General features: G+C 59.2%; 1 protein-coding gene and 1 long non-coding RNA gene across 4 annotated transcripts in view; one reads left to right on the forward strand and one right to left on the reverse strand.

Annotated features, from left to right (window-relative positions):
• Window positions 1-3,362: 3,362 nt before the first annotated feature.
• LOC144289533 (uncharacterized) lies at window positions 3,363-21,539 on the reverse strand. Of its 3 annotated transcripts, none has more exons than XR_013357390.1 (3): window positions 21,244-21,539; window positions 15,911-16,085; window positions 3,363-14,026 (listed from the first exon to the last, which is right to left on the reverse strand). It is a non-coding gene; the product is annotated as an uncharacterized LOC144289533 (long non-coding RNA). The 3 variants fall into 3 exon arrangements; XR_013357391.1 differs by lacking the exon at window positions 21,244-21,539 and adding an exon at window positions 17,825-19,818; XR_013357392.1 differs by lacking the exon at window positions 21,244-21,539 and having other exon boundaries at window positions 3,363-10,301; window positions 11,784-14,026; window positions 15,911-19,815.
• The window catches only part of PLXND1 (plexin D1), a 55,673-nt gene continuing 52,480 nt past the window's right edge, over window positions 20,228-23,420 (forward strand). The window contains exon 1 of the mRNA XM_077857742.1: window positions 20,228-21,550. Coding sequence (XP_077713868.1) covers window positions 20,228-21,550 — 1,323 coding nt within the window. The remainder of the gene's footprint in view (window positions 21,551-23,420) is intronic.

Raw genomic sequence — 23,420 nt, forward strand, 5'->3', positions numbered from 1 at the left:
GGACGCCTGCGGACAGGACCCTCGCGGCTCCCCGGGGTGCCCACGGCGCCCGGCACAGGGCGGGGACGTCAGCGCGGGCAGGAATGCTTGTCCCCGGGCCCTTCACCCCCCGCCCTGGCTCCGCTCCCAGGTGACCGCCCGCGAGCGCGAGCGCGAGCGCGAGGGAGTGTCCTGCCCGCGGCGTCCGTGGTTTCCGAGGAGCTCCGGGCCGGGAGCGGCAGGTGCGGGCAGGGCGCGGAGGGCGCGGGTTTGCGCCAGCGGGGGCCCCGCCCCGTGGAGGCCCCGCCCCGTGGAGGCCCCGCCCCGTGGAGGCCCCGCCCCGTGGAGGCCCCGCCCCGTGGAGGCCCCGCCCCGTGGAGGCCCCGCCCCGTGGAGGCCCCTCCCCGTGGAGGCCCCGCCCCTGTGGCCCCGCCCTCTGGAGGCCCGCCCCGTGGCCCCGCCCCTGGAGGCCCCGCCCCCTGGAGGCCCCGCCCTCTTCCCCGCCCTGTGGCGGCCCCGCGCCCCGGGAGCATCGAAGGGCTCCGCGGCCTCGGACGACCCAGGCGGGCGGGCGGCAGGGCCTGGCCTCGGTGCCCTCCCCGGGGCCCGACCTGGACGTCCCTCCCCAGCCCGCTTCCTTGCCGCGCCCGCCGGCCGACCCGCTCGGGCCTAGGGTCTCACCCGGGGACAATGGCAGGGGCGGAGCTGCAGCGGACGTGCGGACAATGGGCCCCCGGCCACCCGGCCGACCCGCGTCCGGCCTTTCTCGGCCTGGGCGGGGCCGCGGGGCGAGGGGGACGCGGAGGTGGCGCTGCTTCGGGCCGCGAGCCACAGCCCCTCCCCCCGGGACCCTCTACACCCACCCCCGTGCCCTCCCCCGGGACCCTCCCATGGCGCCTGTCCTGGAGGCCAGGGGTCCTCCCCAACCCACCTCTGCCCTCAGCGCTGCCCACCTGCAGGCCTGGCGAGGGGAGCAGGGGTTTTCAAACATCCCCCCCACCCCCGTTTTTTTTTTTTTTTTTTTAATTAAGGTAAAATTTACCTAGAGGGAAATGGACAGATCTCAAATGTGAAGTTTGATGAATTTTTGTTTCTCAGAACAAGATAGAACATTCTCAGCTTCCAGGAAAATTCCCTGGGGCCCCTTCCTAGTTGATCCCTGACCCTAACCCAGCCCCTGGCAGCCACTGATACTTTTTCTTTCTTTTCTTTTCTTTTTTCTTTTCTTTTCTTTTTTCTTTCTTTCTTTCTTTCTTTCTTTCTTTCTTTCTTTCTTTCTCTCTCTCTCTTTTTCTTTCTTTCTTTCTCTTTTTCTTTCTTTCTTTCTTTCTTTCTTTCTTTCTTTCTTCTTTCTTTCTTTCTTCTTTCTTTCTTTCTTTCTTTCTTTCTTTCTTTCTTTTTCTTCTTTCTCTTTCTTTCTTTCTTTCCTTTTCTTTCTTTCTTTCTTTTTCTTTCTTTCTTCTTTCTTTCTTTCTTTCTTTCTTTCTTTCTTTCTTTCTTCTTTCTCTTTCTTTCTTTCTTTCTCTTTCTTTCTTTCTTTCTTTCTTTTCTTTCTTTCTTTCTCTTCCTTCCTTCCTTCCTTTCTTTCTTTCTTTTTTTTTTGTCTCTATAGCTTGGCTTTCTCTAGAATGTCCTAAATTGGAAGCATACAGTGTGGAGACTTTAAACTGGCTTTAAGATTCCTCCCACCTTATTGTGTCCATCAATAATAGCAGGGTTCCTTTCTTTTTAAATAAAATATTATAAATTTATAAACCCTTGTGTGGGTTCTTTTTTTTTATAGGGATACCTGAGTGAGGGGCTCACTCAGTTAAATATCCCAACTCTTTTTTTTTTTTTTTTAAGATTTTATTAATTTACTCGAGAGACACAGAGAGAGAGGCAGAGGGAGAAGCTGGCTCCATGCAGGGAGCCCGACGTGGGACTCCATCCCGGTCTCCAGGATCAGGCCCGGGGCTGCAGGTGGCGCTAAACCGCTGCGCCACTGGGGCTGCCCGCTTGGGTTTTTATTCCATTGTATGGCAGCACTTCCATGAGATTATCTGTTCACCAGTTGTAGGACATCTGGATGGCTTCCAGTTTAGGGCAACTATTAATAGAGCTGCTACAAACATTTGTGTACAGGTTCTGCGTGGATGTGTTTTCATATTTCAATACCTAGGAATGCTAGGTTGTGTAAGTCTATGTTTGACGTTTTTTTTTCCTAAAGATTTTACTTATTCATGAGAGACACAGAGAGGCAGACATAGGCAGAGGGAGAAAAGCAGGCTCCCTGCGGGGAACCCAATGTGGGACTTCATCCCCAGACCCCAGGACCATGACCTGAGCTGAAGGCAGAGGCTTAACCGCTGAGCCACCCAGGCATCCCTATATTTGACTTTTTAAAAGATTACTAAATGGGATTTTAGAGGGGCTGCCCCATTTCACACACAAACACACTTCCAACAGTGTGTGTGAGTCTTCACTGCCCCACATCCTTGTCCTCTCTTGGTGTTGTCAGTTGTAAATTCAGCCATTCCAGTGGGTATGGAATTGTGTCCAGAGAGTATTATGGTCTAAACAAAGGAGTAAACACCCGGAGCACCCCTTAACCTTTAGCAAGTCCCACTGGAAGGAAGTCCCAATGGTTTCCTGGCCTTTCCTGGCCTTCCAAGTACTGCATAGGTGCAGCCATGGGTCCTGGGGCCAGCATCAGCCCATGTGCCGACCCTAGTGGGCTGATGCTTGTCCCCATCAGTCCCTGAACTTCCTGTCCTTGAGTCCTTCCCAGACTTCCTGCCCATAGGGGAAGGAGCTGGCATGGAGTCCCCAGATTGAAAGTCAGGGCGCCGGGTTCAACCTGAGTCCCACCTGCTTGGCCATCCTGCCTCCCTTCCAGATAAAGAGCCTGCCCTAGTCCACACAGGCGGCTGTACCAGGATACCAGGCACTGAGTGGCTTATAAACACCAGACATTTCTTTCTCATGGTTCCGGAGGCTGGTAAGGCCAAAGATCAGGCACCAGCAGATTTGGTGTCTGTGGAGAGCCTGCTTCCTAGTTCCCGCTGCTCCCCCGTGCGACCTCACCACCTCTCGAGGCCCCATCTCCTCCATCGCACTGGCGGTGACGATTTAACATAGGAATTTGAGGGGGCCACAGTCTACAGCCCAGCCTCTGGAAGAATCACGGAGAGACAGATGGGGAAAGGGGTGGGTGAAGGCAGGCGCTGGCTTTGGAAGCCGGGGGCGTGGGAGGCGGGTCGGTTGGGGACCGCTGAGGACCACTCCCGAGCCCCCCCCACTCCCCGGCATTGGAGGCCCCCTTGCCTTCCCCAGATCTCGGTCACGCACCTACTGCGCACCAGGCGCTGTCCGGCACAGGCGACAAGCCCGCCCCGGGAAGACACGCGGCTCCAGTGAGCAGCCTGCTGGGGGGGCGCCTCTTTGAGGGGGGCGTTTGAGTGGGGACTCGAGTGATCAGACGGTGGCAGCCCCGGGGAGTCCGCAGAAAGGGCGCCGGCCCAGGCCTGGAGGTGGGCACGTGCCGGCCTCGCAAGCAGCAGCCCGAGGCCCTGTGGCTGAGCGGAGGCAAAGCGGAGGGGACCAGGCGCTGAAACAGATGAGGCCGAGGTGTTCGTTGGCTTCAGCTGTCCTAACAAAGTGCCACAGCTTAACCACAGAAAGTTCTTTTCTCACAGTTCTGGAGGCCGGAAGTCCAAAATCCAGGTGTCAGCAGGTCTGGTTTCTTCGGAGGCCTCCCTCCTTGGCCTGCAGATGGCCACCGGCTCGCTGTGTCCTCACGTGGTCTTTCCTCTGTGTGTGTGATCGCCCTCCGCATCCTAATCTTTTTTTTTTAAGATCTTATTCATTCATGAGAGGCACAGAGAGAGTGAGAGGCAGAGAGGCAGGCAGAGGGAGAAACAGGCTCCCCGCAGGGAGCTGGACATGGGACTCGATCCCAGGACCCTGGGATCACATCCTGAGCTGAAAGCAGATGCTCAACCACTGAGCCACCCAGGCACCACCCCCCCAATCTCTTCTTATAAAGACACTTGTCCTATTAGATTAGGACCCACCCACATGACCTCATTTTAACTCAGTCACCTCATGAAAAGCCCTCTCTCCAACCAAGGTCATACTCTGAGGTGCTGGGGGTGGTGGTGGACATAATTTGGGGCATAATGGATGGCTTTTGCTGGGGGGGGTGCCTGGGGGAGCCAAGTTGGGCAAGAACTGACAAGATCTGATCTGCATCTTAATAGGATCTCTCTGGTGCCTCCAGGGGACAAGGGGACACCAGTGAGGACGCTGGGCCTCTACGGGTGGCAGGGCAGGTGGGAAGCAGGGCTCTTGGTGCATTTGGAAGGCAGAGTCAGCAGGTTTCTCAGAGGATAGATGGGGGAGGTGGGGCAGAAGAGGAGATAAGGGGGCCTGGGGTTGCGGCCTGAGCCCCCGATGAGGGCGACCCCCGCTCCCCAGGTGCGATTGCTGGTTTCCTCTGTGCCTACCGTATGCGGCTCAGCCCCTGCGGGTGAGGAGGGCAGAGCCGGAGCCAAGAACCCAGGCCACGCGGCCTGCTGCCTTGGCCCTTCTCCTCTGGCCTTCCTCCTTCCTCCTGGCAAGAGCCTGAGCCTCTGCTTGGACAAACATCTTGCGGCCGTTTCCGCCTCGCCTGCCCGGAGCCCCAGCCTGGCCTGAACAAACACTCAGGACCTGGGCTTCCGGCTTTGGCTCTGGGAAAAGCCCAACCAGGGGCTGAGAGGTCCCCACTGGAGAGGGGTGGGAAGGAGGAGTGGCCCAGCCCCCCGTGGAGGTCGGCCTGGCCTGCCCTGGGCCCCCTGCCTCTTCTGGAACCGCCAGAACAGTGCTTTGGCTTCAGTGTCCCCATCTGTCAAATGGGCCCAATCATACCCCTTCGGAGGGCCGTAGGGGGTGGGAAGCACCAGGCACGGAGCCCACGGGCAGTGGAGGGGAAGGTTTGAAGGGATCCCCCAGGACCATGGTGCGCCTCGAAGCCCGTTCCTGTCACTTCAGAGCCTCCTGGAGTCCCCATCAGAGATGAGGAGCCAGGCCGGCCTGGGGCCGGAGTGGACATTCCTGATGATGTAAAATACATGGAGGCGCCGGCTGTGAGAAGGGACACTTCCCCGGGAGTGTGGAGTGTGAGCAGAGGCCGCGGGGTGTGCGTCAGGTGGCCCTGCTTCCAGGGCCCTGTGAACGGTGGCACGCGGTGGACAAGCCGCCAGGTTCTGCGATCAGAAAGACCGAGGTTCAAACGCCAGCCCTGCGGGCACGGCCAACCCCTGGGTTTTCTGAATGTGGAGGGAGGCTGCTTGGGGCCCCACGTGAAAGGCTGAGGCACGAGCCCCCGCACCCGCAGCACGGCCACTGTGGTCCTTCCCACCCCACGGCCAAGGGGACAGGGTCTCCTTTCTCCACCTTCTGAGGAGGCTCCACCATTCGACACCCCCTACTTGAAAGCTTTGCCAGATAAAGTTTCCCCAGCTGGGGTTTGATTTTGGTTTTGTTTTTGTTTTTCAGGCAGGATCTGGAAGCGGAAACAATGGAATTAACTTTTTTTTTTTTTTTTTCCTTTGGAGCAGTTTCTCCTCATCTGAGAGCTGTGGGATTAGATTCCTACCTCGCCTTCTGCCTTCCGGTCTTAGAGGAGCCCCCAGGAGAGGATGGGTGTGGGTGGAGGAGGACGGAGGGGAGGGGAGGGGAGGGGGCGGGGAGGCTTGGCAGGGTGAGCAAGGAGTAGGGGAAGATGTGATGTGCTTCCTCCTGCCTCTGGGTCTCTGCCCTGGTTGTCCCTACCCTCAGTGCCTGCCCCCACTGGTGGCTCCTCTCCTTCAGACCAGACATCACCTCCTCCAGGAAGACCTCCAGGACCTCCCCAACCAGGGCTAAAGTGACATCGCACCTTCTTGCTGTCATTAACCTGGCTCCGCCTCCCACTGTAGGCTGCTTGCCTTGATTTACAGCCCTCTCCTCCGCAGGAGGCCGTTGGCTCAGCATGAGGCCTAAAGATGGCCCTCAGGGGACACCACCCAAATTGAGGAGGGACAGGGGGACCCAGCCCCTGCGCCGTGGTCCTCACTGCTCAGGCATTTTGATCTGGGAGGGGAAAGGCAGTAGGGGGAGAGCAGAGGGAGAGTCACACTCAGATGGGAAGGCCAGGGTTAGGGGGTGGTGCGCAGGGACAGGGCACAGGGCTGGACTTGGTGTGTGTGGACTTTGTGTTGTGACTTTGGGCACTGAGTTCTCCCCGAGCCTCAGTTACCCTCCGGGGATAACTGCACCACCGGTGGGGTTAACCTGACTGGCCGGCCCCAGCCTACAGCCGCCGGGGCGGGCTGCAGGTGCCCACCCAGCCTAGCAAGGGCAGCAAGGGCCGGCGCCGAGGAGCTGGGGCCTGAAGGCGAAAGCAGAGCCCAGAAAAATTACATGGGACCACGCAGCTACTGGTGCTAAGAATCACGTGAGCACTGCCCTCCTGCCTTCTCCCAGCATCCTCCAAGAGAGGGGCAAGGGTCCTGCAAATAGAAGTGAATTGGGGGGGGAGGGGACAGTGGGGGGTTCCCACCTGCTGTAAATCAGCACTTAGGAGCCTTTGCAAAGGTAACCTCCTGGCCTCTCCCCAGCCGTGCGGGGCAGTGCTGGGCGGCCCGAGGGCGTCATGGTGTCCGGGGGCTCCAGCTTAGGCTGCACTGGTGGCCCCGAGGGCTGACGAAGAGAGACGACTGGAAGAGGGGGACAGGAGGCAGAGGGCGGGTCTCGGGAGAAACGGCTGCCCCTTTCTGGCTGGATGTCACTGGGGGCTTGTCCATGCACAGGAACTCACAGAGCCGGGCACTGGCGCAGGCACTCTGTCCCCCTCCCGCATGCACACGGCACCGTGGCCAGTGTCTGGCAGACGGCCGCCGGCCCCCACGCGTCGCTCACCGTGTACCTGGCTCTGCCCCAAGGTAATGCTCCACGACAACCGAGGAAACCGAGGCACAGATGAAGGCAATTCTTTGCCAGGAAGTGGCAGAGCTGGGTTTCCACCGAGGCTGCCTTTCCAAGGGGATCCCGAGGACCACCCATGTGGGTCTAGCCCTGGAAGTTGTATGGGGGGGGCCTGGGGTGCACAACCTGAGACAGGTGACCAGCTGCCCTGAGGCTCTCCGTCCTCACTCTGGGCTGTGCGGAGGGGACAGATCCTGGGCTGGGTGGGGGCTGAGTGCTTGCCTTCCAAGACCCCTCTCACCCCATCACCCTTCCCTTTGCAGGTGCGGCTGCGCTTCTGGCCTGTGACTCCCTGTAAAAATCCATCGGGACCCACATCCCCCTCTGGTGACTTTCGCCTCATGCTTGTATTTAACACAATCAATACACATTCTTTGAGGAGACTTAGAAAATTCAGTCATGAAAATCTTCAACACCCCCCCCCCCAGCATCATCTCCTGTCTGATTGTGCCTGCCCTTGACCCCATGACCCAGGGGCGCACACACCCTCAGTGGCTGGGCCTCAGGACGCCCATCTGTAGCTGTGCTGCTTGTCCGAACCCACATCCCAGGGCTGGAGCCCAGGCCATGGAAGCCCTCAGTTCCTTTTCCAGTGGGGGGTGCTCGATTCTGCCCATGGGCACTGATGGGGAAGTGAGAACGCAGAGGCAGGAAAGGGGGTGACGTGGGCCCACTGAGGAAGCGAAAGTGCCCCCTGAATCATCCCATCTCTGACAGGACTGCCCACAGAGGGCCCGGGCCAGCTCCCTTGTCTGGGCTGGCGGGTCAGAGAGTAGTGCCCCAGCTCCCAGCCAAAACCACTCTTGGGGTCCCTGGTTGTAATTCAGGGAGGAAAGGGGACCTTCCCAGCCTCAGACTCCTCACTTTGACACTGGCCTGGGCAGCCCGGCCTCTTGAGTGAGGCCCGGGGAAAGAGCACCTGATTGGCTCTGTTTTTAGGTAGAGACTGAACCAGGACTAGGAGCCTGACCTGCTCCAGCCTGGGCCTCAGACACCTGCCCCAGGATTTCTTGATGGTGCCTCCAGGCCAGTGCTGGTGTCTTGAATTTCCTGTGTCCCTGGATCTCCATGTAAATCTCCAAGGCCGCGCAGAGCTGGATCCAAATCTCATGCTACCCTCTCTGATGTGACCCTGGCAAGCTCCTGCCTCTCTTTAGCCTTCTAGAAAATGCGGCCAGTGAGACCTTGTGCTCATAGGGTATGGGGAGTAAGTGAAATAAGTTCACACCCGCCTTAGAGGGACCCAGGATTGGTGTCAGTTGGATGGGGGTGTTGGGACTCCTGGCTACTCCTGCCACACTGGCCAACCCCAGGTGTAACAGGACAATGGGCTGGGTGGCTGCATCTGTGATGACCTCATCCACTTCCGCTGGGGCCCCACAGGGCCGCCTGTTCTGCTGGGGAGAGGGTCTCCCCTCCTATCCTCTTCCTTTGGTCTCCTTCCTGCTTCCCTAGGTGCGGCTGGCCCTTCCGTCCAGGCGCTCATCAATCGCACCCAAGGTGCCGAGCGTCCGGCAGGCCTTCTCGGGACCCTGACTCACTTCCTGTTTCCCGGGGCTGGAAATAGGGCTCCCTCCCCAGGCAGTTGCTCAAAGTCTCCACCACCGTGTGCCCCCACACAGACCTTGTGCATCTGCCACTACTAACTACCCAAGTCTGTGTTCTGTTGGACGTGAAACTAACCCAAAGGTCCTACCATGGCTCATTTAGGGATGTAGCAGCACCTCCTGGAGTGTCTGGCCACAGGGCAGCAGCAGGTAACGGGACAGATGAGGACCCGCCCTTGAAACACCTGCTGATGTTAAATAATCCTATAACTAGTGTGCCATGAGCTCTGTGTAGGGTGGGTGTGAGGGTGTCTGGCCACCCTCAGGCTGAGTGGGGAGGCAGGAGGGGGAACCAACCAGGTGGTGGGACCAGCAGATGCATGTGTGGGCCTGGAGTGAGGCCGGATGGCCGCACAGAGACTGTGGATGAGGGAAAAGAGATGGGACTTTATTTACCCCAAGAACTTTTGCAGAATTTCAAGTTAGAGAAAAACAACACGAAGAGATTTACAATTTGTGAGATTTACAATCACACCCCTGAGGCTGCTGTGTGGAGAAGTGATTTGAGGAGAGGAAGAGGAAAGAGTGGGAGGAGGCATCCAGGCAGGAGGAGGTGGGGCTTGGATGGATGCAGTAGCCTTGGGGGTGGAGGAGTCCTGAACTGATGGACGGTGATTAGCTGCCGCCCCCTGGATGTGTGGGAGGAAGGGACAGGGCACCCAGGACCTCCTAGGCGCTCCTGTGCGCACCGCAGTGGGGCCTACCTTGGCTTGGGTCCAGCCTGTGCCATTCCTTTGCACTATGACTTTGGATGAGTCGCTTAACTTTGCCATGCCTCATCTCCCCTTCTGTAAAATGGGTAGAAGAAAGAGTAAAAGTGGCTTCCTCTAAGGTGGCAAATACAACAATCCCTGTGATGCTCCTGGAGCAGTGTCTGCTCCTGGGCAGCCTCGATAAACATTAGCTGCTTTTATTCCAAAAGTGTTTTTCTACCTCAGGCCTTGTAGGTCTTGACTTTCTGCCAGGGGCTGCACAAGGGGTGACAAGACTACTGTGAGTCCAAGAGGCACAACCTCCCCCCCTTTTGCAGATGGGGAAACAGAGGCTCACAGATAGATGGGTCTGACCAAGGTCGCCCGATTGGGAAGTGGCGAAGCAGGATGTGAACCGGGATCCCGCTGGCGCCACAGCCTTCCACACTGTTCTGCTTATGGACCCAAGTGGCTCTCCCCTGCCCATGGCCTTGAGCTGAGGGGATGGACGTGAGGCTGGTATCACTGCCCTATAAATTTTAACCCAGCCAAGTCACATCCTCACTGGAAAACCTTCATTTTGGACACACAAATTCTCCCCATGGCAGAGCAAGGGCTGTTGACCTTTCCTGGCAGGTGGGTGAGTGCAGGTGAGGACATTCGCGAGAGGCCAGGGGGTGGGGGGAAGATAAGGTCAAGGCTGCCCCGAGCTGTATGGAATGGGCACTGGCCCAGGAAATGATGGAAGAACATTTGTTCATTTCCTCTCATTTATTCATTCATTCATTCATCCTTGTGAACCTTTGAGTCTAACACTCTGCCTGGTGATATATGCTCCCAAGAAGATCCAGCTCCTGAGATTCCCCCTGATTGGTGGGGAAGCCAGAGCCACAGGTATTGTCACCTGGTGTGGGTGCTCTGAGAGTGGAAGCACAGGTCACCCCAGCAGTCCAGAGGAGGAGGTCTAACCCAGCCTGGGAGGTCTGGGAAGGCTGCCTGGAAGAAGAAGCCAGAGCCAAGTCTTGGGGACACCCTGGAGATTTAGATGGGAAGACAGGGTAAGGGAGGAAGTTCTGGGTCTTATCGGACTTAATCTGCACACTCGAGGGACCCAGGGACTGTGGGCCTTTGGGGCTCAGATTCTGACTAAGGATAAGAGACTCTGGGGGGTGGGAGGAAGTCCTGGCAAAGGATGGTGGCTCATGCTGAGACACGCAGCTGTGGTCAGTGGAAGTTGCTCTTGAGTAAGATGAGGAATGGCATCACCCAAAAGTCCCTAAAGAACCAATTCCAAGTTCCTCAACAGAAGGGACTCTGGCCGGGCTGAGAATTATTCACAGGCTGGGCCGCCCAAGGTTAAGAGCTGGACCAGCCAAGGCCAGAGGCAGGACCCGCCAAGGCCAGAGGCTGGCCACTTCAGGTCAGCCTGAACTCCACAAAACAGAGACTGGGCTACGGGTCATCACAATCATGGAGTTTCATGAGGAAACCTCCTCTGTCCCTGGAGCAGCAGGACCAGGACTGAGAAGGTGGTGATGGCCTCCGAGGTCCTGAATCCCCCCGGTGCACCACAGATCGGAGTCCCACAGCAGCCCTCCTCCGGCACTCCCTGCGCATCAGAAACCACGAAGCTACAGCAAGACCTTTGCTGTACACTCACCCCCACATGCTCCTGACTCCCCATTTGTGTACATGTGACCCCAGTGTGCACCCCCCCACATATACACAAATGCACTTTCCCACTGCTGCTTATGCACATAGATCCTCACATTTGTGCCCGTGTCCCCGTCTCCCCATGCACAGACCAGGAGCCTCCAGGCAGGGGCTCCTACAGGAAGGTGGGGGCTGTGGGGAAGCAGCCCCATGGGGCCCCTGGTGCCTCTCTCCTGGTGGCGGGGAGCTGGGCCAGGGGGCTTGGGCCCCATTCCTCATTCCTCAGGCAGCTGTCTGTGAGAAAGCCCCTCCCCTTCAGAACCAGCAGCCTGGGGTGGTATGTGCCCAGCTCTGGGAGTGTGCACCCACTTACCCGAGGGGCCCCTTGAACTCACTCTCCTAAACTGAGCTGTGGATCACCCACCCACCAGCTCCTCCCCAGTGCTCTCTGACTCAGATAGAGGCACCCCAGTGTACTAGAGCCCAAGACTCAGGAACTCCCCGGCTGGAGCCTCCGTCTCCTCAGTCTCCACCCATACCAGGTACCCCAGGCCTGGCAAGCCGGCCTCCTACTCAGCCCTCAGGCCACCTTTTCCTTCTCTGCCTCTGCCAGCCCCTGTTCAGGCCCGTGGCATCACCTGGTTGGATGTCCTCAGACGCTCCATCCCTGGCCTCCCTTGGTCCATCCTCAACCTATCCCTCTCCCTCAGAAAGACATTCTTAAGCCATCAACGGCTTCTCAAGCTTGCGGCATGGACAGAGGGCCCTCCCAGGCCCGGCCGGCCCTCCAGCCTCCGCTACACCCGCACCACGAGCCTGGGGGCCTCCGCTCTGTTCCTCCAGGGCTCAGCCGGCCACTCACCTGTAGGTCTTTGCCCTTGTTCCCCTTGCCGGGAAAGCTCTTCCTTCACCTTCCTCACCCCTCAGCATCCTGCAGATCTCAGCTCTCAAGGTCTCAAGCCTCTGCCTTGAGGAAGCCCTCACCGACCCAAGGTGGGCTACTCTGTCTGCGAGAAACTCTCCTAGAATCACCTGGTATCCCTCCTTCTTAGGATGGATATTTTGAGTTTCGGTGATGTCATAATTTGAGTTCTTTGATTAAAGATTGGCTCCTCAAGGCACCTGGGTGGCTCAGTGGTTGAGTGTCTGCCTTCGGCTCATGGCATGATCCCGGGGTCCTGGGATCGAGTCCTACATCAGGCTCTTAGCAGGAAACCTGCTTCTCCTCTGCCTGTGTCTCTGCCTCTCTCTGTGTCTCTCATGAATAAATACATACAATTTAAAAAATAAATGAAAAATAAAAATCGGCTCCCCCATGAGGCTGAGCTGAAGATAGTATGGACCACCCCTGTGGGTCCCCATAATATTCCCAATTCCCAAGGAAGGAGGGGCTCTGTTCCTGTGTTTTATTCCACGCTGGGCTTGGCCTGTGTATGGAGGTGGAACAGAGAGGGGCAGACCTCGGAACTGCACCAGGAATCAGGTGTGAGGAGTCACTGTGAGGGCCAGCGGGGTGCCCAGGCTGCAGTGGGCAGAGCAGGAATGCCTGGTCTTGAGAAGGTGGCTGGTTGGCATAGCCACATGGACAAAGAGGGGTCAGGAGGCAGCTTTGGCAGGGTCTGACCAGGGAGGCCCAGGGAGGAGACCTCCAACAAAAAACATGATTCTGATTCTGCTTGGCAGATGTCCTGGGGTGGTGATACAGCCCGCCAGCCATCCCAACATAGTGACTGTGTGTCTCACCCTGGAAGGTCCAGGGGATCACTTGGCTCACTGGGGAAGACCATGCCCTCATACTATGGGGTAACCGATTTGATAGGAGGGGCTTCTAGCCCTGCTTCAGGGCTTAAGGGAGCCTACTCAGAAGGGTCATTTAGAGCAGGCCTGGAGGGATGCCTAGGAGTTCACTGGGGAGGACTTCCCAGGACAGGTGACATTTGGGCTGGGTTTTGAGGGATGCAGAAAAGTCCACCCAGAAATCAAGACAGGAAACACATCTTCTCTGGACACTCTCTTTACAGACTTGTATAGGCCACAGAGCCAGTAAGACCTGGGCCCTGCTCATCCATGCCAGCCTTTCCCATATACCCTGTGCTATTACGAACAAAGACTCTGGAATCCAGGCTCCAGATGCCAGCTTGTGACCTCAGGCAAGTCACTGCATGGCCTTGTGCCTCAGTTTCCCCATCAATAGATGGGTATGATAATGGCAGCTTCTTTGAAGGGCTGTTGTTAGGTTTCAGTAGAGTAATAAATGCAAAGTGCCTAGAACTCGGCCTAGCCAGGGTCAGGCTATGGAAATGGTAATTATTATTTTGTTATCTCCCACACACTTGCTGAGCAAGGGGAGGGGGAGGGGGCACTGGGGAGGTGAGGGGTCTGGAGGCACACTAGATTCCAGGGAGCCACTGAGGAAAGACCCAGCTCCCACCCTGAGCAGAGACTGAACACCACTGGCCAGCTCTGTGGAGGGCACAAGGTGTATCACCCCGATGTACAGAAGGGGAAATGAGGCCCAGAGGAGGGTGTGGTCTGAGAGGGAGCAAAAGGGTCTCTAGATGGGACCCTGGCTGCAGGTGAGAGGAGGCAGGACAGCGGGAAGTGGGCATCCAACAAAAACCCAAGCCAGCTCTGAGCTCCCCCCAGCCCTAGGGCAGGGAAAAGACAGGACTTTCCAGAAGTCAGAGTTGGAGGGATTGTGGGCACAACACCTTACCATCAATATATTTAATAATAAATGTCACTGATTATTTACTGAGGGCCGGTACTGGCTACACACTGTCTAGGGATTATCTCATTCGATCCCCACGGCCAGGAGAGGTATGAAAACAGAGACCCGGAGAGGGGAAGGGACTCACCCTGGATCACATCAATAGGAACTAGAGAGTAGGGATCTGAACCCAGGTGCCAGGACTACAGGGTGACAACTCCACAGCCTTGACTGGGGTTCCCCTGCATCGTCACTGGGCCCCTTCCTGGAGAAGAGGGAACAGCCAAACCTGGATGAAAGTCCCAACTGTACCGTGAGCAGCTTGGTGGTCCACAGTAAGTCACTCGCCCTCTCTGAGCCTCCGTTTCCCCCTCTTTACCTGGGCTCCACAGTCCCTGCAGCAGGAAGGGATGAGATGAAGTTCATGTCGGATACTCAGTAATTGTGTGAGCGCTCCCTAGACCTGGCTCAGGTGCCACTTTCCCTGGGAAGCCGGCCTTGCTTTGCTCACATGGGCCTGTTGTTCCAATGTCCTCTATGGATCCCCTCAGCCCTGCTGCCTGAGGGCACAGGCACTGCCGTGCTCCCAGGGCATGCAGTAGGTACTTACTCAACCTCTGCCAGAATGAGCGTGGTCAGACAGACCTGGGTTCAAATCCAGAGCTATCGGTTTGCTTCCCTAAGCCTCAGTTTACTCATCCATTAAATGGGATCAACAAGACAGGCCTGTGGGGATCTTGCAAGGACTGGCTGGGAAATGTCTAGGGTACAGGAGGTGCCCCGCCCATGTGACTCCCCATCCTCCTAGCTCTGGGCTTTCCCTACCGCCCTCCCCTTGGCTCCTGGCATCAGAGACATTCATGGAGCACCTGCCGGCTGCTCAGGGATCACCTGACCCCAGTCAGCCCTGCCCCGGGTGGCTGTCCTCTGGAGATGGCTGCAGCCTGGGAATGTGGGTGGGGACCCCTGGGGCGGCCTGCCCCTCCCTGGCTGCTGCTGGACAGAGGCCTCAGTGTGGAGCTGCCGGGTCCTTTCACGGGCCTAGAGCCATGACTGGACGTCTGAGAATGCCGCCCATTATCCGATTCACAGAGCACAAAGGGGCCACGCGGGGGCTTGTCAGGCCAGGCGCCCAGGATGGGTGCATGGGGGCCCCGGGTCCCCACCCCAGCCTGCCATGTCCGCTCCACAGAGGGCAAGCATGTGCCTGGAGTTGAGAGAGGGCATCTCTCACACACAGGAATGAGAACCATTTCCTCCAGCCTTATGGGGAGACAAAGACAGAGCAATGACCAGGGGCGCATTGTCACAGGCAAGGGCAGGCCACCCCTCCTAAGCCCTGAAACCAGACTTTCTGGGTCACCCTCCCCACCCTACTCCCAGGGCGACATCCAATGGAGACTGAGGAAGGTATACTCCAGAACTCTAAAGGGGGCTAGAACCCCCTAGTTTTCCATGGCGTCTGCACTGTGGAAGCATCATTGGAGCCACACCAGCAGCACCAATTGTCTGTAATTTAAACACATTAGTGTGATGGGTACTGTGTCTCTTGTCAGCGAGGCCACTCTAGGGTCACCCTGGCCCATCCTGGGCAACTCCAGTAGGACATGGTAGCAATGATAGGAGACCTAGTGCGAAGGGGTGAGGCTAGCAAGGGAGGGGGTAGGAGTCACTCTGGCCATCTATTTGCTGTGTGACCTCAGGCAGGCCTCTGGACCTCTCTGAACCTTGGCTTCCATGTTAATGAGTGGGAGGGAGACCCAGTGGAGGGTTAATTAAACGAGGTGATCTCGGGAATCTGAGCCCTTAATGGCACCAACAAGACACACCTCAGCGGCAGCTGCTATGGGAATGATATTTTCTGGGTCTGGTGGGGCTTTCCTGAGTCGAGGACAGATGACCAGTTTGAGGAGTCTGAGGGAGAGGACCCCATGTTTCAGAGCAGGAAAGGCAACGGATATCATACTTCCTGACATGCTAGGCAAACGACATGTCTGTTTTTCTATCCTCACATCAGTCTTGTGAGATGGATTATATTCGCCTTTTCCAGATAAGGAGACTGAGGCTCAAAGCAAGGAGGAGCCACCAAGGTCACATAGGTGGTTAGGGGCTGAGGTGGCCCTGGACCTCAGGTCTCTCAGCTCCAAGGCAGGGGGTAGAGGGATGCAATGGCCAAGAGCAGGGTTTGGAGGCCAGGAGGCTGTACAGCTATAGACAAGTGCTGGCACCCTCCTGACCCTCAGTGTCCCCATCTGTAAAACAGGTATCATAAAACCTACCTCTTCCTTTCAGGAGGAACCAAGTTGGGTAAAGGTCCCTAGAAGCAGCAGTGATAGCTCCTGGCACAGTCTAGGCCCTTGCTGGGGGTGCTGTGCTCTCCCAGAGGATTCTGCTTCCAGCACCTTCCTGTCACCAAATCCATGCTCGGGGCAGTCAGCGTGTCAGGAGCATTTCCTGCAGGGAAAGCATTCTCTTAGGTCAGGCCCAAGGGACAGAGGGGCAGGAGGCACCCCTCCCAGTACAGCCCTGGCCCCACTGTTATTTTTTCCAATTGAAGAAGAAAAACATTTCCTCCTCCTCCTCCTCATGGCTCTGCTGAGGATAGACAGGGCAGGATGGGGAAGCCCCCACCCGGGGTGGGGGTGAAAGCCCAGACCTGCCATCTGTGGGCCAGCCTGGCCAGCGACCAAGAGGTGTCCAGACAAGGACACGCCCCTACTCTGGGCCTGGGCCGCCATGTCCACATCTAAAAAGGTCCTGGATTAAACCTGTGTCTGTGTTGCCTACATGTCTGGTGTGTCATACCCTATGGATTACAGCTTACTCCGTATTTGTCTTTAACACACATCATTTTAAAAAACTTCAATGCGGGCAGCCCCAGTGGTGCAGAGGTTTGGCGCCGCCTGCAGCCTGGGGTGTGATCCTGGAGACCCGGGATCGAGTCCCACATCAGGTTCCCTGCATGGAGCCTGCTTCTCCCTCTGCCTGTGTCTCTGCCCCCCTCTCTCTCTCTCTCTCTGTGTCTATGAATAAATAAATTAAAAAAATCTTAAAAAAAAATAAAAAACTTCAATGCATGCATTTATCAAGCAAGCTTTTTACATCATTATTGTACTTGGAAACCAGCATCACTTGCCAAAACCAGAACATAACGTTAAATTAAAGAAAATAAGGAGCTATAAGTAAATTCTAGAATTCTGATGTCAACAGCACTAAGTGGAAGACCTTTTCTCTATTAAAAATGGACAGTGACAAATGTTAGAGACGTATTAAAGGCACATTAGCCCTAAACGGAGACCTTGATATGATCAGAAGTCTTGAACAAAAATTGAAAAGGGCCTGAGTCAGTGTGATTCAGGATTAGGTGGTAGTCAGTTGGTTAGTCCGGGTTAGTTAATTCATAGTTAAAGCTGGGTGTCAACTAAACCACCTTCCTGGGTTCTGTCCATCTCCCTTTGGTTTCCTCTCAAATCCCTGCTGGGAGGATACCTCTCCTGCTTCTTAGCAAGGTCAGGGAGATGTGGGTTCTTTTACTTGTTCCTTCCTTCCTCCCACCATGAGTTATCAGCACCCCTTCTGCCCAGGCAGGGGTACAGGGTGGCAGCCGTGTAACCCATGCTGATCCAAAGCAGCTCCCAGCTAACAGGCAAAGGGGAGTAAGTACATTATCTGGACACAGATCTGGGCTCAAATACTCACCTTGCCGATATCCTCAGTTCCTCCATCTGTGACATGGGCTCGATGACCCTGGCCTTGTCAGCTGGCTGTGAGGACAGCTGGGGACCTTGCAAGGGCAGTGCTGGGTACAACACTCAGCCTTGGGTGGGCAGTGGCTGCATCAGCTGCCATGGAACCCAAGGCAAGAAGTGTGTGTGTGTGGGGGGGGGGTCCTGTGGGGCCATTGCTCAATGCCGGGGGCGGGGGGTGTTGGGAGGAGACACTGTCATTTGCCCAGGAAGATTCGGACTTCCTACCAGTGCCAGCCTGTCATGTAGCTGGCGCTGTACTTTCTGGTAGTTATGTTACTTACATCTCACAACCTCCCAGGGGCCTGGGTGCTATTATGATTGTTTTGCTTTACAGACAAGGAAACTGAGGCTCAGAGAGACAAGTGCTTTGCCCTAGTCAACACAGCACTTTGAGAGGACACCTGGACCCAGCCTGTGTCCATGCCCTCTGCAGTCTAATCTCACCTGCCTGCCCCCAGCCCGGGGTGGCTCCTGAGCGCCCATCGCTCAGCTTCACAGGTAGTTTGTGTCCCAAGTGCCAGGAACCATGCGCGCCAGGTGGAGCTGTGACAACATAGAGCATTTTCCTTGAGGCTCAGTGGGGGGAGCTGCAGGATGCAGCAAGATGAGCCCGGAGACAGGAAGGAAGCTAGGAGGGGCGAGAGAGGGAGAGACGGCTGGGAGATAGGGAAGGAGACAGAGAGAGACACACAGAGAGACACAGAGATGCGCACACAAAGAGACAGAGGAGAAAGAGAGGAGGGTGGGGAGGGACCAGGGGAGAGAGACAAAGAGGGAGAGTAACCAGGAAGAGCAAGAAGACACAAAAACAGAGATGGGGCGGGGAAGGCTAGGGAAAGATAAGAGCAGGAGGGAGGCCGACAGATGGAGTGCTGGGGAGGGCCCCAAGGAGGGGAGGGGGTTACAGCAAGAGCGGGGGTACCCCTGTGGGGCTCCCCAGTCCACTCCCACAGGCGGCACAGCATGAGCCCTCTGCATCCAAAGATGGAGGTGAGGGCATCCTATTGAGCTGCCCCTTGAGTGGCCTTGAGCCCAGGGGGGCACAGGCTACCAGAAACGGAGCCTCTGACTTCCTGCCGTTGAACACTCCTGGCTGTCAAAGCAGTGGCTGGAGGGGGCCACCGAGGGGGAAAAGCAGGAGTCCAGGGTGTTGGAAAGAGGGAAGTGGGGGACAGCTGGAGGCCTGGCCTTTCCTGCCTACCCTTTGGGGCACAGAGAAACCCTCCGTCCTGGGTGCCACGTGGAAGCCCCTGATGGGAGCCCCCTGATTCTGAGTGACCAGAGCTGGTGTGGGGCGCGGAGAGATCTGGGGTGAGGCTCCGAGCCAACAGACTTCTTGGGCCAGTCCTCTCGCTTCTGGGGCCTCAGGTTCCAAATCTGTAAGGTGGGATCATCAGGGCCCCAGCCTCGGAAGGCATCTGTGAGGATTAAGGGAGTCAGTACAAGTCCAGTACTTGGCACAGTGCCTGGCAGGGGCAAGCCTGCTTGGGCGCCGGGGCCAGATGCCGTGTATGTTTGTCCTCTGGGCTCTGTGACCTTGGAATCTCGGTGGCTGCCTCGGACCCCCAAGGCCTACCTGCTCCAGGTGAAAGAAGAAAGGTCTGAAGAAAGGAGAAGTGGGTCCAAGTGCCAGCCCACTCGCGGCTGATCTCCCACTAAGTCTGGGAGGATCTTAGGTGATTCCAGAATCCTGAGGAAGGGGAAGGGCCTGGCAAGATGCAGTGGGTAGAAGGGCAGCAGCCCACAGAGCTGGGTCTCCACAGAGGAACGGGCGGGCCACCCGAGGCCACTCCCTACTCCCCCGGGGCCAAAGCCTGTGGCTCCGTGTGTCGCCCTCCCAGCCGGGCCTGCTCGGGGCTTGGCACATGCCTGAAATAGTTCCCCTCTCCATGTTTTCCTAATTTATATGCCTGACCCTTGAGCTTTTGTCCCTCTGTCCCTGACCCTGGTAAAAACCTCCCTTCTGGGGCAGATCATGGAGTCTGAGGCGCCGCCCTGTGCCCAGCGCGGCCTGGACGGTGTCCGGGGTCCGGGGACAGCGAGTGTCAGGGGGGAGCCTGTAAGTGTGAGAGCGGAGAGGGAGAGACTGGGGGCGACAGAGGGGGCCGGGGCGCGGAGGGCGACACAGGGGCAGGGAAACAGAAGGCAGAGCGGGAACGGGTGGCGGTAACAGAACTGATGCGGCAGGAGGGAGGCGGCGACGGAGAAGAGCCCGAGACCGAGGAAAAGCGGGGAGACGACACACACGGAGTTGGGGGGCTCCGAGGGGTCGGGCGGGGGCGAACGGAGGGAGACAGAGCCCGAGACCGGGGAGAAGGGGAGGAAGGAAAAGGGAAACAAGGCCGAGCGGCCGAGAGGGAGGAACGAGCGACGGAAGCGGAGGCAGCGCGGGGCAGGGAGCCTCGGGCAGCGGGCGCCGCGCGGGAGAGCCCTGGGGCGCGCGGGGCGGCCTCGCCGTCTACGGGCGGGGGCGGGCGCGGGCCGGGCGCGGGCGGGGCGGGGCGGGGGCCGGGGCCGGGGCCGGGCGGGGCCCGCGGGGGCGGGGGGCCCGGGCGCCGGGCGGCGGGGCGGGGGCCGCGGGGGGGCGGGAGGCGGGGCGCGGCCGGGCGGGGCGCGGCGGGGCGGGGGCGGGGGCGTGTCCGCCGCGGAGCCGCCCCCGCCCCGCCCCCGGGCTGCGCGGCGCGGCTGAGCCGGGGCCGGGGCGCCGGGGCCGGGGGCCGCTGGCGCGGGCAGGAAGCGCCTCGCGGCCCGGGCCCGCCCCCCGCCTCCCGCCGCCTCCGGGCTCCCGGCTCCCGGCCGCGCCGCGCCCCATGCACTCGCCGCGCCGCGCAGCCCGCGCACGCCCGGATGGCTCGTCGTGCCGCGGGCGGCGCACCCCTTAGCGCCCGGGCGGCCGCGGCCAGCCCCCCGCCGCCGCGCCCGCCACGCCGGGCCCCCCGGCCGTGCCCGCTGCTGCCGCCGCTGCTGCTGCTGCTGGGGGCGGCGCGGGCCGGCGCCCTGGAGGTCCAGCGCCGCTTCCCCTCGCCCACGCCCACCAACAACTTCGCCCTGGACGGCGCGGCGGGGACCGTGTACTTGGCGGCCGTGAACCGCCTCTACCAGCTGTCGGGCGCCAACCTGAGCCTGGAGGCCGAGGCGGCCGTGGGCCCGGTGGCCGACAGCCCGCTGTGTCACGCCCCGCAGCTGCCCCAGGCCTCGTGCGAGCACCCGCGGCGCCTCACCGACAACTACAACAAGATCCTGCAGCTGGACCCGGGCCAGGGGCTGGTGGTGGCGTGCGGCTCCATCTACCAGGGCTTCTGCCAGCTGCGGCGCCGGGGCAACATCTCCGCCGTGGCCGTGCGCTTCCCGCCCGCCGCGCCGCCCGCCGAGCCCGTCACCGTGTTCCCCAGCATGCTCAACGTGGCGGCCAACCACCCGAACGCGTCCACCGTGGGGCTGGTGCTGCCGCCGGCCGCCGGCTCCGGGGGCAGCCGCCTGCTCGTGGGCGCCACGTACACCGGCTACGGCAGCGCCTTCTTCCCGCGCAACCGCAGCCTGGAGGACCACCGCTTCGAGAACACGCCCGAGATCGCCATCCGCTCGCTGGATGCGCGCGGCGACCTGGCCAAGCTCTTCACCTTCGACCTCAACCCCTCCGACGACAACATCCTCAAGATCAAGCAGGGCGCCAAGGAGCAGCACAAGCTGGGCTTCGTGCGCGCCTTCCTGCACCCGCCCGAGCCGCCGCCGGGCGCCCCGTCCTACGCGTACCTGGCGCTCAACAGCGAGGCGCGCGCGGGCGACAAGGAGAGCCAGGCGCGGAGCCTGCTGGCGCGCATCTGCCTGCCCCGCGGCGCGGGCGGCGACGCCAAGAAGCTCACCGAGTCCTACATCCAGCTGGGCTTGCAGTGCGCGGGCGGCGCGGGCCGCGGCGACCTCTACAGCCGCCTGGTGTCCGTCTTCCCCGCGCGCGAGCTGCTCTTCGCCGTCTTCGAGCGGCCGCAGGGCTCCCCCGCCGCCCGCGCCACTCCGGCCGCGCTGTGCGCCTTCCGCTTCGCCGACGTGCAAGCCGCCATCCGCGCCGCGCGCAACGCCTGCTTCGTGGAGCCGGCGCCGGACGTGGTGGCCGTGCTGGACAGCGTGGTGCAGGGCACCGGGCCGGCCTGCGAGCGCAAGCGCAACATCCAGGTACGCCGACGGGGCCGACGCCCGCCCGGGGGCGGGAGGGGCGGCGTGCGGTCCCCGGGCGGGACACGGGTGTGAGTGTGGGGGCCCAGCTGTGCGTGCTCTGGGCCCCAGGTGCATTTCCCGGGACCTAGGTGTCCGCCAGGGTGGGGGCGCTACGGGGGCGCGCCTGCGGGCATTCTGGAGAGCGCCTGGCTTGCGGGCGAGCGGAACCAGGTGTGCGGGAGGGGTCGAGGCTGCAGATCTGCGCTGGAGAGACCCAAAGGTGCCTATGTAGCCCAGGTGTGCTCGTGGTGGTCCTAGGTGTGTACTGAGTGCAGAGCAAGCAAGCGCATGTCTAACCAAAGGTGTGGCCGTGTGAGCCTATCAGAGCCGCCCTGGGAGTCGGCAGAGGTGCGCTTGGGCTCGGCAGGTGTGCAGGGAGGCATGCAGGTGTGCGCCAGGGCTCTGCAGACATGTGTGACGGGCAGCAAGGAGGGAGCGACAGGGATGTGTGTGCCAGACCCTGGTCATGCAGGAGTGAGGGCAGGTAGAAGTGTCCCACACTGGGGCAGCAAGGTGGGCCTGGGTGTGCTGTGGAATGGGTGTGGCAGGGAACACAGGTGTCAGGAACCGGTAGGTACTCTGGGGAGGCCGCTGGTTGGCAAACAGGTGTGTTCTGAGGCCAACTTTTATTCGCTCATTCAACGTCTGTATACTGAGCCCTTAGCAGGTGCCGGGCATGGGGGCTGTGGGCCAGCCAACGACACTTGTGAGATGCCTACTGAGTGCATCAACTGTCTTGGTCCTCACAACAACCCTCTGAGGTAGCCTCTACTCTCATCTCCAGTTTGCAGATGAAGAAACTGAGGAACAGAGAGGTTAAACAACTTGCTCAAGATCACACAGCTGGGAACCAGCAGAGGCAGGGTTTGAATCCAGGCCGTTATGGCCCCATCTGGGTTCTTAATACCCCTCCCGATCCTTTGCTGTCTTGTGGACACTTCGCTCAGAGTGCGTGTGTGTGTGTGTGTGTGTGTGTGCTGGTGTGGGGACAGGAGAGTAGAGGGAGGTGAATAGGACTGTGTGCAGCACTGGGGTGTTCAGGGGGTAGGAGAGGGCCAGGGGCTCAGGAGGGAGTGAGGAGGGGCCAGGTGCCACTAGCAAAGCAGCTGGGTGGGAATGGGGCCCAGGCTGCTAGAACTGGCTTGCACAGAGGTGAGGGCACCAGGCTGGGGGATCACTGTGTGTGTTGACCTTGTGGGGGACATGGCACAAGTATAGAAGGGAATTTTGTGCAGGTCCCCTCAAGAAAGCCCACTAGCAAGGGGTCACTTCTTCAGGGGGCCCTGAGACATGAGACCCTGTGCCTTTTCTACACTGTGCATCCTCGTGCAATCTGGGGACTCCATTTCAACCCCAGGCTTTGCCATTCCCCTAGGAAGCCTCAGTTTCTCCCTCAGCAAAATGCTGAACTCAGCCTTGAGGCCAGGCCCCCCATGGCTCTGCCCCATCCCTCTGCATGGTCTTCAGGCTGTGGCAAGAATCTCATGAGACTATTTATTCCCTTGTGGGTGTGCCCAACACTGGGGCTTTGAGAAAACACAGATTCCTTCTCCTGCTTTCGGGCTCCCACGGCTGCCCACCATCAGCTGGCTGGCCGCCCTGAAAATAAAGGTCACGGTGGGTGAGCGGGGCAGATTGCCACCCACAGGGGCTGGCCAGGTTGGGGCTGGCTGCCCAGCGCTGTGATTGGGACATCTACCATTCCGCCCCTCAGAGCCACATCCCCCAGAGGGGTGTGTTCGTGGGTACAAGCTCTCAGGGCCAGAGGAGGTGAGTGGGTAGGGGGAATTGATCCCTGTTCTACGGAGGGAAGACCCTACTGTGGTGG

This window comes from Canis aureus, chromosome 19, assembly GCF_053574225.1.
Source record: "Canis aureus isolate CA01 chromosome 19, VMU_Caureus_v.1.0, whole genome shotgun sequence".
Classification (NCBI taxonomy): Eukaryota; Metazoa; Chordata; class Mammalia; order Carnivora; family Canidae; genus Canis; species Canis aureus.